Below are 14,853 nucleotides of genomic sequence, written 5' to 3'. Positions count from 1 at the left end.
ACAAAATGGCGACTTCCATGTAAGGGGACCCTCTGTGTATGTAGATAAAAACGACTCATTTTAAGGTACATAAAAGTTCTTTATAAAAAGGTCTTCATACACCTCTGATAATATAGTTTTGTTTATTATTTTGCATTTCTGTCAAGAGATACTTCTAAAAAGTACACACTGCACCTTTAATCTCATCTATAATTAGAGTTTTGTGTTAAGTGAGTTTTTTAGCGTCTCTGTAATCATAAACCCTTTTGACGCGTGTGCAGCAGGCACATATTTTGAAATGACGCATGATGCACATGGTTCACATGAAGCAACGAAAACATATTTTGACATGACGAGACACACACATGACACTCCGAACACATATGTTGAATTCGCGCCCCTCGGAAGTTACCGGCCACCACTGATTGGTTCGAACCCAGGGAAAACACATACTGATACAAATAAACCTTGTAATGAACTGTAAGTCACTTTGGATAAAAGCATCTGCCAAATGCATAAATGTAAATGTAATAAATAAACAGAGATATTTGTTCACACCTCTTTAAAACTGAAAGTCTGTAAGTCTGTCTGTCTTTATCTTTGAATGAACTATGACAATGAATCTTAATCCCAACTGCAAATGTGCAAACTGAAAGGTTTCACACAAAGGAATTCATTCAACCTTACCAAACACCTTCCCTGTTATGAGATTGTGAACTTATTCGGTTTGTCAAACCGGTTGTTTTTAGTTTCATTTCAACTGACGGCATGACAGCTATGTTTTAGTTTAGTTTTTATTTTAGTTTTTAAATTCCACAGCATTGTGCAATCATGTTTATTAATGAAATGAGTTTGTATGTTTTGAAAAGACTAACACAGGTGGCATTATTATCTCTACAGCAGCACCATCTACTGGTTCTGTGAGGTTTTATTATCTCATTAGTGTTTTGTACAACTTCAATAAAGTTGACTTGCACATTAAATTGTGAGCTAAACAGAGTGATGTTTACTCATAGGAAAGCTATGTGATTAATGTGTTACGTGAGTAAATATACACACATCCATAAACAGACAGAAGTGATGACTCTTATCAGGTTTGATGTGTCATAAGGAAAAGAAAAACTTCTTTGGTTAAACATTAACATGAGTTTTTAATGCGACTTTAACCCTGAGGAACAGCGGAAGAAGATATCAGGGCAAGATCTCATATAAAGGTAAGTGTGTATGTGATTATTTATATGTGTAGTATGTATGAATTTCTATTAAAATATAGCTCAGTGTTAGAGATAAAGGAGACATGCAATCCTGTAACAATTAGATTTCACTTTGTAAATGTGTTTCGTTTTAGCACATTGTTTTATCTTAATTATTCTGTGTTAAATATTTGTAAAGGTTTTCACTTTTTTTCAGAATTGACTAAATCATTTTTCGAAAGTGTTTGATTAAGACATATTTTAAAATGTATAAATGTCATGTTTAATATATTTATTGTTTATAGTTTCATGACGCAAGCACGCTTTTTAAGCGAAAGGAGAAGTTTTGTTGTAGGTGGTGTTACTCTGCTAGATCATCACAAACATTTTAAATCCCCCCGATAACAGCTGCTTTAAAAATAGCAATATACAAAATACTTAAAAGTCAGCAACCTTTGTGTACTTTAGTTTGGTATAAACTATGATGAACTATGTAACATATTTAAATGTCTTAACTCTACAATATTTGTATCACTACTCTATGTAATTGTAATAGTAGGCTATAGATAATGGAAATATGTCATCTGGTATTCTGTGTTAAAGGGATAGTTCACCCAAAAATAAAAATTCTGTCATCATTTACTCGCTCTCATGTTGTTACAAACCGGTATAAATCAGAGTCCTTCAACAGGTCGGATAACCGCATAAAAGTGGCTAAAACGGGTGGATTGTGACATTCCTAAAATTTATGGGCGGATAATTAACTTATTGAGGGCTGGTGAAAAATATGTGCAATATTTGTATGTCTTAGGGGCTGATCACACCAAAAGCGTTTATGGCAGTTGCAGACGCCTTTTTTGAATGATATTCTATGGGCAGTGTTTGCCCAAAAACGTTCTATTTCATCATAAACACTCTGAAAACAGGGCTTTAAGTGTAAAATACCGAACTTGTCCTTTAACTTTGCGGGTACGGACAGGGGTGGGTCTTCAAAGATGGACCTGTGCAGGACTCTGGTATACATTTCTTTGTTCTGATGAGCATGAAGGAAGATATTTTTGTAGCCAATACCGCTCATGAACCCCACTGACTTTCATAGTATTCTTTGTTCCTACTGTGAAGGTGGGTGGGACTCATGATCGGTTTGGTTACAAACATTCCTCAAAATATCTTTCTTTGTGTTCATCAGATTAGAGACATTTATAAAGGTTTGTAACGGCATGAAAGTGAAAATATTATGACAGAATTTTCATTTAGGGTGAACTATCCCTTTAAACCATGTGTTTTACTTTATTTGAAACAGTGGTGAAAATGAGTGATATAGATGATGACAGTGAAGTATCCTTCTCAGTTAAAGTGAGTATCAGTTTATGTTTCTTGTTACCATAGATTTGGGATAAATGTTACAATAAATGTTGCATTTGTACTAAATAATCCTTTAAACATAATATTGTGCAAAAGTCTTAGGCCACCTCCAGTTTAGTTGTTTTATAATTAGTTTGAATGATCCATAATAATCTTTTTGTCTATTCAGTTAAGATAGAAACGGTAAATACAGTAAATAAACAAAATGTCTTGACTGAAGCCCTTTTCATTAGATTAAAATTTAGGATATCATTTCATTCACTGTAGGATTAAGAGATCATAAAGGTTTCTGTTCTTGCTCAAGTATAAGAGGAGATCACACTAAACACTTCACAATTTAGATTATCAAAGCTGTTTTTCCTGCTTTTAATATTGAATGTAGATTTCCTGTATGTTCTGTGTATACTGTAAATCTATTTGTTGCCTAAGACTTTAGCACATTAGTGTACTTGATTTAATCCTAAAAGATAGTATAGTAATGTGTGTGTTTATGTAGTTTTTGGGTCGTGTCCGGGTGGTCAGTCCAGGTGGGATGCAGATACTGACAAATGCCGTGCAGGTGAGGAAAAATACATTACACTGTGCTCTTATATAGAGATTGAGGTTCACATTATTTACGTGTCTACTTCTTCTCTGTCCTTTTAAGAATCCTAATAAAGAGGTGGATGAGAAAATGAAGAAAAGTAAAAATAAAGTTCATCTGTTTCTGAGCAGGAGTGCCATTGACATACTGGAACATAAGACAAAGGTACAAGACTTGTAGCATAAGATATTTAACGCTAATAAGTCCCTTGGGGTCAAATCTACCCCCAAGCCACTTTTCTTTAGTTAAAAAAACATGGTTCCCTTCATCACAGTGGAATAAGATTTTGTAAAACTTTTCCAGATTATCTGTCAAGATTCATATGAAAAACTGGGCTTGATTCGGTCGTTCTAAAGAGGTGTAAAAAATCACCAAAAGAGGCTCTTTGGGGGTAAAAATGACCCCAATTGAAATGAATGGGAAATGCAAAAAAACAAAACATTTTTCCTTTTTTTTTGTCAAAAGAATCAATGCATCCAGAATAAATTTGAACATTTTAACACAGAAAGGTAGGCCTGGTACTAGAGCAAAAATGCAATATAGAAAAGCCATGCTCAATCACACACACACACACACACACACACACACACACACACACACACACACACACACACACACACACACACACACTTACATTCAGTCAAATTTCTGTGGCGTTTTGTAAAATTTCAAAATGCATTAAAAACTACAAAAAAATCTACTATTTGAAATAATTTTTGTTTTTAATGTCCTTTCTAATGTTTATATAAACATAAATTCACAAAATGTATCACTAAAGTACTGATGTTGAGCTGTTGGCCACATTCAGTGAAATGAATGGGTCTCTATGGGCATCTGTTGGTCAAAATGATTTATTTCATAAACTGTAATTCTTTTATGTTTTTTTCTAAACACCAAATGGCAAAATTCAACACATAACATCTAAATCAATATCTAAAAACAATTTAAATCAAATTTAGATCATAATTTATGTGAATTTCATTAAAAAAAATTATTTTTCAAGCAAGCTAATGGTGTAGGTAAACAGGTACAAAAGAACTTCATATCTCCCAAAACACAGCATTAATGTATAGATGGGAAGTAAACAAAAAAAATGAAAAGTGTATATATTTTTAAGTCCTGGACTATTTTTAAGTATTTCAACTTAATTTATCCTGTCACTTTCTCTTTCTTCAGTTCATGCTGTACACGTGCCCTCTGGCCTCCATCTCATTCTGCGCAGTTCATCCGACCCAGCCCAAAATCCTTGGCTTTGTAGCCAAACACCCTGCGTCAGACGTCTTCCACTGCTACATCTTACAGAGCAAGAAGTTTGTGAGTTACTGAAATCCTACATGTATTTATATTTATATTTATAGCTGAAAAATAACATTGAAGGATCTGACATGAGGGGGTTAATAGCACCCAAATAGACCCTATTTACACCTGGTATTAAGATGCGTTTTGGTCTTAATACAACTGATCTAATGATCTAATGTGTAATGCACAAGCTCAATATTTTTACATCGGTCCTGACTTCTAGAGCGAACACATAGTGTTCAGCACGATTTTTAGACTTTCACTAATAAAACTAAAACGGCTGCTCTCTTTAATTTTTGTTTCATTTTGCGATCTTGTGAACCTAAATGCATCTTATTGGTGTAAGGGCCCTTTTAATACATAGAATTGAGAGAACATCCAATCATCACTCACTTATTACTGAGCAAATGTAAAAGTGTATTTCTGTTCATGTTTTGATTGTTAGATTCTGTCTCTCTTTATTTCAGTCTCATCTGTTGGTGTCCGTTATTGGTGATGCTTTCCAGGCCTGTAAACAGAATGAAAGTCTAGGAAGTGATCGTGATCTTGTGGTGGAGGCTTTGAGGCACAAGGTAACCGATCCTGTTAACTCAGTACAAACAGTTTAAACCATTAAATAAAGTTTTTATTGTGTATTCAATTGCCCTCTTCTGTTCAGAATAAGATACTGCAGCGTGAGAACGCTGAGCTCAAGAGAAGACTTCGAGGAGAAGTGAGTACACATATAGATCATATTGATCATGAGGATCTCCTGGGTTTCCTGTAAACAGATGTTTATTTTACAGAATGCTGATGGAGTACAGAATATTCATGAAAATGATTCAGACACTGATAAAGTCTCATCTAATTCAGGGCAGTCCACATCACAGGGTATGTTTGTGCTCACACACATGCACGTACGCACGCACACACACACACACACACACACACACACACACAAACACACACTTTATTATTCTCATTACAATATTTTAAATATTTTATATTTTAAAACTTTTTGTGGTTGGTATGAGTATGAACATAACAGAAATATACTCTATGGGATGAAATATCTGGGATACACTGTATCATTAGAAAATACATTGTCATTTCGGTAATTTAAAAGCTTAAAAATGTAAATTGAACTGAATTTTTTATCTCAATAATTCAATACAAAATCACCCCAAAAATGTGTAAAATGATCTTCTTTGACACATTATGATTAAACTCTCTTTATTTGTCTGATTTGTTTCAGTGAGATTCTTCTCAGAGGATGAAAAACTTCCTTTAAAAAGAAATTTCTGAGTAGAAACAAATAAACTCAGATGGAGAAACTACATCTGAAATGCCACAAATATGATTATTATGACATTTCAAATCTGTAAAAAAAAATTGGTGATGTTTCATTGGGTCTGTGGTGGTGACATCACGCTTGGGGCGGAGTTACGTTAGATCGATCAGTTTCTGTTAGTTAGTCACTATATGAGCTTTTACTGTACATTCTGTTAGTTAATAAAACAGTCACATGTGTGGGTCCAATATCTCAAACTGATGTTTTGTTGTAAATATTTTACCACAAATACTCAGAGCTCAATAATATCTAAATAAAAAGATTTTCTTAAAAATCTTTCTTTCTGTATCAGACCGATATTTTTATATGATCACCTAAACTGATCCACATCATAGCTTTGCTCCCTCTCTGGTATACATTACTCCACCTTCTTTTGTTTACATGTTGCCACCCCCATATTGTCTTGTATTGATTAAAATTATTTTTTAATGTAACTCCAAATTACTCAAAGCCACACTGGCTAAAAATTTAAAACATTTATAATAATAATAATAATAATAACTATTATTATTATTTCATTAATTTCATTATTATTATTAATTTCATTATTATTATTGTTTTATTATTATTAGTAGTAGTAGTTTTACCATTATTGTTATTACCATTTTTAATATTAATATTAATATTAATATTGTTGTTGTTGTTGTTAATAGTAGTAGTACTAGTAGTGGTAATATTCCAGTGATTTGTTCAGTAATTTATAACAAAGATTTTTGCCTATACTCTATCAAGTAAAAGGGGGAAAAAGATAACATTACATTGCAAACAGATAATTAAAGTTGAACACTTTCTGAACATAACTTCAGAAATGGACATCAGTGTGTTTATAGATTTTTTTTCAAGCTGGGCATGGGCAAGATTCCCACTTCTGTTGAACCAACATGTAGTATAATATACAGTAATGAACCATTCACATTCCTTAAACATATATATATACACACAATTCAGCTGCTAGTGAACAGACAAACTACTAAACAGAATGATAAGTTAATTTCTCATAAAATTGTGATTGTTTTTCAGTAAATAACAATCATTGATCTTTTCATACGTGTTTAGATGTTTTAACAGTATTAATTGCAGTATTGTAAATTACACATCAACAGTACTTATAAAGACATTTCAGGGAGTTTGGAGTTCAGGGAAGTGTGTTTGCTCTTGGCAGTTTTGCTTATTATGTTATTTTTCATGATGGGATACCCTCAAAGGGAAACTTCTGTATCTTGCATTTGAAGATTGTATATTTGTATCTTTATGATAATAATATGCACCTAATGTGAATAATAATGTTAAGTGGGTTTAATTAATAATTACTAACTAGAAATAATCATACTGGCCTGACGTATCGAGAAATAAAGCATGCAGTTCACCTCCACAGCCGCAGGTGGCGGTGAAACCAACAGGACGATCAGTGACCACAGACAGAGCAGAGCAGCGAGAGACATCAACACACAAACACCTGACAGATAGCCTACAACACGACACACGGATGAGCTGAGTCAAACACACGACACGATATACACACACAAACATACACACACAGGTGAACCTAGCAGCAGCACTAGGCTCACAGTTTAAGGTAAGCGATTCATCTCGACTTATGAACTTTGTCTGACTTTTTAGAAAAGTGTCCACACTGGTTTCCTTACGCAGTTATTAAAGTTGCTGCGGTCAGATTAATGTATTGCGTGTGTTTAACTGTATGGATTTTTGGTTTAAACTGTAGTAAAACCATGGGTCATTTTTATAAAGGGCGTTTCTGCAGTTTATCATGCCAGATATGTTTTTTTTTTACCACAAACAGTTTTTGTTTTTCTCAGACTGGAGTTTGTGTACGCAGCTGATGGGTGCGTCTGTGTGCCGATATGGCCGATCTCTGTTGTCCGTCCTGAAGCTCGACAGGTCCAGACAGAAGGACACACTGATGGGCGGCGATGACTCTCTGGATGGGCTGGACAGACAGGAGGACATCGCTCAGTTCCCATATGTGGAGTTCACAGGCCGGGACAGCATCACCTGTCCTACCTGTCAGGGCTCTGGACGAATACCATCAGGTATCAATAAAGGATAATCCCAAATCAAGGCTTAAAAAGTGAATGCATATCTTCATTCATCAACTAAATCAATGAATTACATGCAGACATTGTGAAAGACTTGTGTAACGTCTGGTGTGGTTTATTGTGTAATGTTGTAATCAGTCAGCACGCAATCTCGGCTAGTTGTTAAGGAGATTTGATTCTAAATGAACAGAAGTGTTTCTTTCACAGGTCAAGTCAATGAGCTGGTTGCTCTCATTCCCTACAGCGATCAAAGGTTACAGCCTAGAAGAACGTAAGTGATCAAACACAACCTGTCCTCTATCAACTCTTAATGCTGATGATGTCATCGTCTGGTTTAAGATACAGTTGCCATATTGTCATTTATGGGTTTGGGAAATAAATTCTTAACTGTTTATTTTGATTCGGCTACTCCCAGCAAACACAAAGCATTCCCCTAAACAACTGGTCCCCCTGTATTGTGGGGGATCTTATAATAACATTCTGGGAAAATTATATTTTACAAAATAATGTTCCCAAAACATTGCAGGGTGATTATTTTTAAATAACTTAAATGGAACCCTAACAGTTCCCTAATAGTTACTTTTAGGTTTTAGTTATAAGATAATAATAATAATAATAATAATTTGAAATAAGGTTTTCTGTAGGGGATAATTATAGTAACCATTATCTTCACGTCCTGATCACACTATCATCTGCTGCCTATACATTATCCTGCTTATTACACGGCTATTTACCTCATAAGTAAGGAAAGAAACATTAAATATTGATTTGAAATATTTCCTCTACTATTTTTTTTTTAATTCAGCAGACTAGGATATATAAAAAAATTATTATTGTGATAACGGTATATAGAGGTGGACACTACTAAGTATGTATTTAACTTTCTACTTAAAAGTAAATTTTTTAAGTATTCATATTTTATCCGTGTTTTTCTTTGGGAAAACTACAGAGCCCCTAAGGGGACATGGAGAAAAAATTAAATAAAGTTTAGTTTTGCGTGTGCACGTAAAACTTTAGCGTGCTCACGTAAAACTTTAGCGTGCTCACGTTAAACTTTAGCGTGCTCACGTTAAACTTTCGCGTGCTCCTTTAAACTTTCGCGTGCTAACGTGAAACTGCCGCGTGCTCACGTGAAACTGCCGCGTGCTCACGTGAAACTGCCGCATGCTCACGTGAAACATGATAGTTTCACGTGCTTGTGCAAAAGTTTCACGTGAGCATGCAAAACTAAACTTAAAAAAATTCTGCACATGAAGGTTTCGTCGTGAGCACATGAAACTAAACTTTAGATTTTTTTACTCCAATGTCACCTTAGGGGGTCGGTAGAAAACATACATTCCAAAGCATATTATCATAATTTATTACTACACTACATTTCATAAGTACAAGTTTTGTTTTACAATTAATATTTAAGTACATTAAACATATAGTGTAAACATCTTTTTTATAAAATAATGTTCCCAGAACGTTGCAGGATGGTTATTTTTAAAAAACCTAAAAATAATCTAAACAGAATGTTCCTAATAGTAACTTTTAGGTTTTTGTTATAAGATATAAGGTTGAAATAATTTTAATAAGGTTGAAATGATAATCATTTGAAACCAGGTTCTCTATACATTTAACAATTTATTTAATTTAATAAGTATAAAGGACTCAGAACTCCTAGACACGATTGACTTGCAGCAAATATAAAATATAGAAAATTTAAATGAAAGCATTTAGGAACCGGGGGTATGCCCTTTAGCAAGACACTTTGACAAATGTCTATAAGTTGTCGTGTTGGATTTGCACTTAAAAACAAAATCGTAATATCTGTAAATGACAAAGACGGCTTCAGGCAACCTTTAATAATAATAAAAACCCAGATCCGTCTTTATATATGTTCTTGTACTAATGATTCTTCAATGATGTTTACAGGAAGTTATACGTGGTGCTGTCAGTAATTCTGTGTCTATTGGCTTCGGCATTGGTGGCTTTCTTCTTGTTTCCTCGTCCTGTGCTGGTCGTCGATGACGGCATTCGCTCCGTGACCGTGCACTTTGACCGAAACAACAGCAAAGTTCTGATCAACATGACGGTGATTTCCTTTGTGATTTCCTTTTATGATGTTATTTTAAAAGTTCGTTTGTAAATTCTGTGCTATTGGTGTCAAAATAATAACACTAAACCAAAACCATTAGGGGTTCTCCGATAAATGCCGATATACACTAATAATATGTGGCCGATCACTATTCTGAATCGCACAGCCGATATTATTCACAGCTATTTCATGTACTATGACTTTTGATCAGTAAGTTCGTATCGATCTGAAATCTCTGTTAGTTTGAGTCGTTTATAACATGCATTTGAAAAAGCACCAGTCATCAAACATACTCATTATATATATATTCTTTATTATCATGAAAATACCTGAAAAGAACAGCAATATAAATATATCCTTAAGCCATTTCCTGCGTGTCATAGCTATGTGTGTATGGTTATTCATCTGCAGCGCATATTGAGTTTCTGCACGAGAGCGGCATTTCCCCATAATTCAATGAGAAGCATAGCAAGCATCATCGGCTGATCGATCGGAGCATCCCTAAAAACCATCATTCCCACTGTGACAAACAGATAGTTTTATCTCACGTCACTGTAATGTCTTAATTGAATATATCAACCTGCTGTGTACCTGACAAATCATTTTACACTTTAAATGTGTTGTGAATTCATTTATTGGTTGTGTTACTGTGTTTAATGACATGAAATGAATCTTAAAGGAACAGTATGTAGGATTGTGGCCAAAACTGGTATTGCAAACAACAAAACTTGTGGCTAAAACTGGTACTGCAGTCAAACAACTGGTGGCCAATATACAAAATGACAACATAAACATCAGTTGAGGGCTGCAACTCCACTTTTTAAATGACAATATCCTGGCCAGACCACTGTTGTCAGTGATATAATTATTTGAAATGAAAATGATTTCTTAATGTCTAGTGACATATCAGTGCCATTTTATGTTTAATTTATATAAATTTCGTACATACTGTTCCTTTAATGGTTGTCACCAAATACAGCATGAATATATAAATGGTAAGATGGAGATGTTATGAGTCTGATGTGTCCTGTCTGTGATTTACCAGAGCTCGCTGAACTTCACAAACTCAAACTTCTTCACCGTTTGGGTGGACAGTGTCAGCTGTCAGGTGCTTTATATGAAGACTGTCATTGGATCTCAACAGCTGGACAATATCATTCACATTCAGCCTCTCGGTCAGAGACAGGTACTGTACGGTCATCAAGGCTGGATTTGAATCTTTCATGTAGATGTAAGCCTGGTTTAATGCGTCTTTAAATGCAGGTCAACTTCACTGTTAGCATGGAAATCGGTGGCAGTCTGTCCTACGTTTAGTGAGTATCCTTCTGTTCAGTTTTGCTGTGGTTGATGCCTGGCTTTTTCTCACCATCACGTCAGTCATGAATTGACCCCAACATGCCTTGTTACAGTGGCTTTCAGATGCTTTTTGGGGCCATCGTGTTGTTAAATAAATGAATGATTTTGTTTTTGTTCGCAGCGCTTTTTGCACTATGGCAAGCATCAAGGTCCACAACATTGTGGTTTTCATGCAGTAAGTTTGATCTGTTAGTCACCTCTCATTTTATTTTCACTTCCATTCTTGTGTCCTGTGTTGTACTAAGAAACTGAAATGTTTTGATGAAGCGAAACAGAATGAGAAAGATTTGAACCTTTTCAGGCTTAGTTCACCCTGCAGGTTTTGCTCAGTTTGGATTTTTTGCTGAAATCTGATTTTTTTGCGTTGTTGTTCACATTATCATTTAAATGCAACTGCCAGCAGTCCTGTGTAAACAGCATGCGCAAACGAAGACTTGATATCATCTTCCTGCCTCCTCCAGTGCAGAATTGTGTTGTATTTCAATGACATAAAAGTCGGATAAAATGCGACATGGCCTTTCAGACTGAAGTCGCATCACAATACATTAGATATGCATTCAATTTAGGAACACATATGAACGTGGCCTTGGTCTGATTTGAAAAAAATGCATTTTTGCTGTTCAGACTGTCATAAGAAAATTAAATATGGTTCATATTAAGGCAAAAAGTCAGATTTGGGCCACTTTCGCCTGCAGTGTGAACGTAGCCTTTAGGGATGCATAACGATTAATCGCGATTAATCTATAGCAGAATAAAAGTTTTTGTCTACATCATATATGTGTGTGAACTGTGATAATAATTATGTATATATAAATATGGACACATGCATGTATAATTTTAAGAGAAATTTTATTTATATATTAAGTATTTATATTTATATATAATATAAATTATACATAAATATACAAATGTATATACTAGGGGTGTGACAAGACACTTAATCCACGAGACGAGACGAAACACGAGATTGGGTTCACAAAAACGAGACGAGACGATATTTTGACACTTTTTAAGAAACCCTCAATGATAAAATAAATGAATAAGAAACTGAAATCACATTATTTTTAAATGTTTTAACTAATCAAGGACTGGCCAAGTTACATTAAAAAACCTTTTATGGCCTATAAATAAAAAGCATTATGTATGTATTATAACAAATGCCTGCAGGGGGCGATAGTGGACTCGTCTCGCGGACGCTGTCTTCACTTTCATTTTCACTTTAGACGGAGAGAAACGCTTATTTAAGTCAAACAATGTTTAAATCCATATTATTATTTAATATATGTCCATTTCTTTAAACTAGAAATTATACAGTCAGTCATTTTTTGAGCAAGAACATGCAGACATTAAATCATGTAAACTCAGTGTGAGGGTTTAATCTGCTGAGACTTTACCTCTGACACTGATCAACAGACAAACACAACGCGCCTCAGACTTCATACGAGCTCCCAAACGAACATTATTGGAAACCTAAACAAAAAAGCAAACGCAGTAAAAGACAAATATAATGCATGCACTGTAAAAGGGTCAAACAGAAACCGGAACTCCTCCGGAGGTCGCATATGCAGGTTGCATACTTCATTAAGGTTTATTTCAGATCATTAACTGAGCATTACATTCGCAATTCGTGAGCATATTACAATAATTTGCGATTAACTAAATAATTAGTAAACTTTATAATTGTTAATAGTCTCTAATTAGACAGTGATGAAGTAAATGCAGTTTAAAAATTCGACCTCAGAAGGATGCAGTCTTTTATTTGAGAAACGGCCAGCACCTCCACAAGAAATCTTGCGAGACACATGTAATCTCGCGAAACACATTTAATCGTCGCACGAGATCTCGTCACACCCCTAGTATATACACATGCAAACATTTGTTAAATATATACATGCATGTGTGTGCATTAATCTATGCAGAGTTATTATACACAGTTCACATACATATATGATGTAAACACATTTTTTTATTTTGACATCAATTAATCGCGATTAATCGTTATGCATCCCTAGTACCCTTACATGTGACTGAAAATTTCACTGTTTCTCCCATCTGTCACAGGACCTCAGTGAAAACCTCTTACATGGTGAGGGCGACACAGAACACTCTTGAAGCTTACCGCTATATCGACTGTGGTGCAAACTCCACCATCCATCAGCCTTCGAGAATAATGTGGTCTAAACCTCTCCTCCGGTGAAACCTCAGTCCTAGCGGTCTGCCTGTGATCTGAATTATGACATCATCGCTATGACCGGGTCAGAATCATGGAAATAGACTGCATGCTCTCAGTTCAAGATCTTTGAAGAAGTGTTTGTATCATTTTCTAGTGATTCTTTGAGAATTTTCATTAAGACGAGGAAACCAACACAAGCTTGATTAATCAAATTAAACTGCTTTATTTTTTTCAGTCTGGTAATTGTTTCAGGGATTGTCAATGCGCTCTCACAATACTTTAGGATTGATTACTCTCCTATGTTAATACACTTCTTTGTTTAGGTTTGCGGTTGGTTTATTTTCTAAAGCTCAATGCTCAGGCATCAATACTTGAATCCATTAGTGAGAAGTGTTCACAGACTGGGAATGTTTCAGATGAAATCTAGATGGAGAAACATTGAGAAAATGTAGAAAATGATATCAGTCGAGTGATTATTACTGTATGTTATGTATCTGTTACAGTCTTTGGGTTATTATGATGGTTTTGGCTCCGTGATGCCATGAAAACTGAAATAACGGCTATTATCTAATGAGTAATTTAACCAGACTCGCTTCAGGATTTGTACTAATTTTAAAGAAGTTTTTTATTTAATAAAAGCTCTTGAGTTTGCTTACTGCGTTGAATCACAATCAGAAAGATATGTATATTAAAGTATATTATTATAAAGTATATTATTGGTGGTTTGGTGTTTGTTCAGATTATTTTTAGGTCAGATATTCTCAATGCAGCTTCAGATTTAATCTCTGTTTCGATTGGTTGAAATGTAAAATCACAGGAAAGCTGTTAATAAGAAGTTTAATGCAATTTTGTTTGGAATAAAGTTTGAAGAAAAAAATGAAATAAACATTTAGTCATTTGTAATAGTTGTTCTGTCATGTTTTCTCTCTTATTTGCACTTATTTTGTATTTCCATGGTTTTTATTGCTAACTGTATGGCTAACCTGCAAATACACAATCAACACACATTCAGGAAAATGATTTTCAAACTGTTGTCCAATGATGCCATGTTTCACTTTAAGGCCTGCTTTCACAGGCAAGCCGGGACTATGCCTTAGTTAAATTAAAGCCCCCCTAACCTATAAAATGCACTGTGTTTCTACTAGAAAATGAGTCGCCAGTGTGTGTGCAGAAACATCATGTAATTATAGAGACAGAGCGCGGTTATGCAAATTTGAAAACCACGCCCACCGGGGGGAACGCAATCCAACCGTCTCCATTGACTTTGTATTGCGAGAAGCCGCCTCCTTGTCATTTCTGGCTTATAACAAAAAACTGAATAATGCTTAAACGCTGCTATGTGTATGACTATGTGTCATTTTGTGTTGATTTTGTGTTAAAAGTAACACAAAATGTGTTGTTTCAATAATAACAAAGAGCTGAGGGATTCACTAATGTG

The 14,853-nt window shown here is 34.8% G+C and overlaps 2 protein-coding genes across 4 annotated transcripts; both read left to right on the top strand.

Annotated features, from left to right (window-relative positions):
* Positions 1-1,090: 1,090 nt before the first annotated feature.
* LOC129431486 (PTB domain-containing engulfment adapter protein 1) lies at positions 1,091-6,037 on the top strand. Of its 3 annotated transcripts, none has more exons than XM_055189409.2 (9): positions 1,091-1,193; positions 2,476-2,528; positions 3,034-3,096; positions 3,184-3,285; positions 4,297-4,434; positions 4,887-4,991; positions 5,078-5,131; positions 5,223-5,289; positions 5,654-6,037. In XM_055189409.2, exons 2-9 carry the CDS (start codon positions 2,484-2,486, stop codon positions 5,701-5,703), a joined length of 624 nt encoding a protein of 207 aa, XP_055045384.2. In that variant the 5' UTR covers positions 1,091-1,193; positions 2,476-2,483; the 3' UTR covers positions 5,704-6,037. The 3 variants fall into 3 exon arrangements, with proteins under 3 accessions (XP_055045384.2, XP_055045383.2, XP_073731796.1); XM_055189408.2 differs by having other exon boundaries at positions 1,092-1,193; positions 5,205-5,289; XM_073875695.1 differs by lacking the exon at positions 1,091-1,193 and having other exon boundaries at positions 2,484-2,528; positions 3,014-3,096; positions 5,205-5,289.
* Positions 6,038-7,159: 1,122 nt separating this feature from the next.
* On the top strand, positions 7,160-14,318 carry tmem106c (transmembrane protein 106C). The gene is made up of 8 exons (XM_055189406.2): positions 7,160-7,325; positions 7,567-7,800; positions 8,014-8,077; positions 9,724-9,883; positions 10,932-11,072; positions 11,150-11,199; positions 11,364-11,417; positions 13,304-14,318. Exons 2-8 carry the CDS (start codon positions 7,590-7,592, stop codon positions 13,437-13,439), a joined length of 816 nt encoding a protein of 271 aa, XP_055045381.2. The 5' UTR covers positions 7,160-7,325; positions 7,567-7,589; the 3' UTR covers positions 13,440-14,318.
* Positions 14,319-14,853: the final 535 nt, after the last annotated feature.

The sequence above is a fragment of the Misgurnus anguillicaudatus genome, chromosome 13, assembly GCF_027580225.2.
Source record: "Misgurnus anguillicaudatus chromosome 13, ASM2758022v2, whole genome shotgun sequence".
NCBI lineage: Eukaryota > Metazoa > Chordata > Actinopteri > Cypriniformes > Cobitidae > Misgurnus > Misgurnus anguillicaudatus.
This window is presented reverse-complemented; position numbering and strand designations above follow the sequence as displayed.

Excerpts from the sequence above, each read along its gene's own strand:
- LOC129431486 (XM_055189408.2), top strand. The coding sequence starts at position 2,484 with ATGAGTGATATAGATGATGACAGTGAAGTATCCTTCTCAGTTAAA. Across the intron at positions 2,529-3,033 it reads AAGTATCCTTCTCAGTTAAA|TTTTTGGGTCGTGTCCGGGT; the intron begins GTGAGTATCAGT and ends GTGTTTATGTAG. Across the intron at positions 4,992-5,077 it reads TGGAGGCTTTGAGGCACAAG|AATAAGATACTGCAGCGTGA; the intron begins GTAACCGATCCT and ends TCTTCTGTTCAG.
- tmem106c (XM_055189406.2), top strand. The coding sequence starts at position 7,590 with ATGGGTGCGTCTGTGTGCCGATATGGCCGATCTCTGTTGTCCGTCCTG. Across the intron at positions 11,200-11,363 it reads GGCAGTCTGTCCTACGTTTA|CGCTTTTTGCACTATGGCAA; the intron begins GTGAGTATCCTT and ends TTTTGTTCGCAG. Across the intron at positions 11,418-13,303 it reads AACATTGTGGTTTTCATGCA|GACCTCAGTGAAAACCTCTT; the intron begins GTAAGTTTGATC and ends CATCTGTCACAG.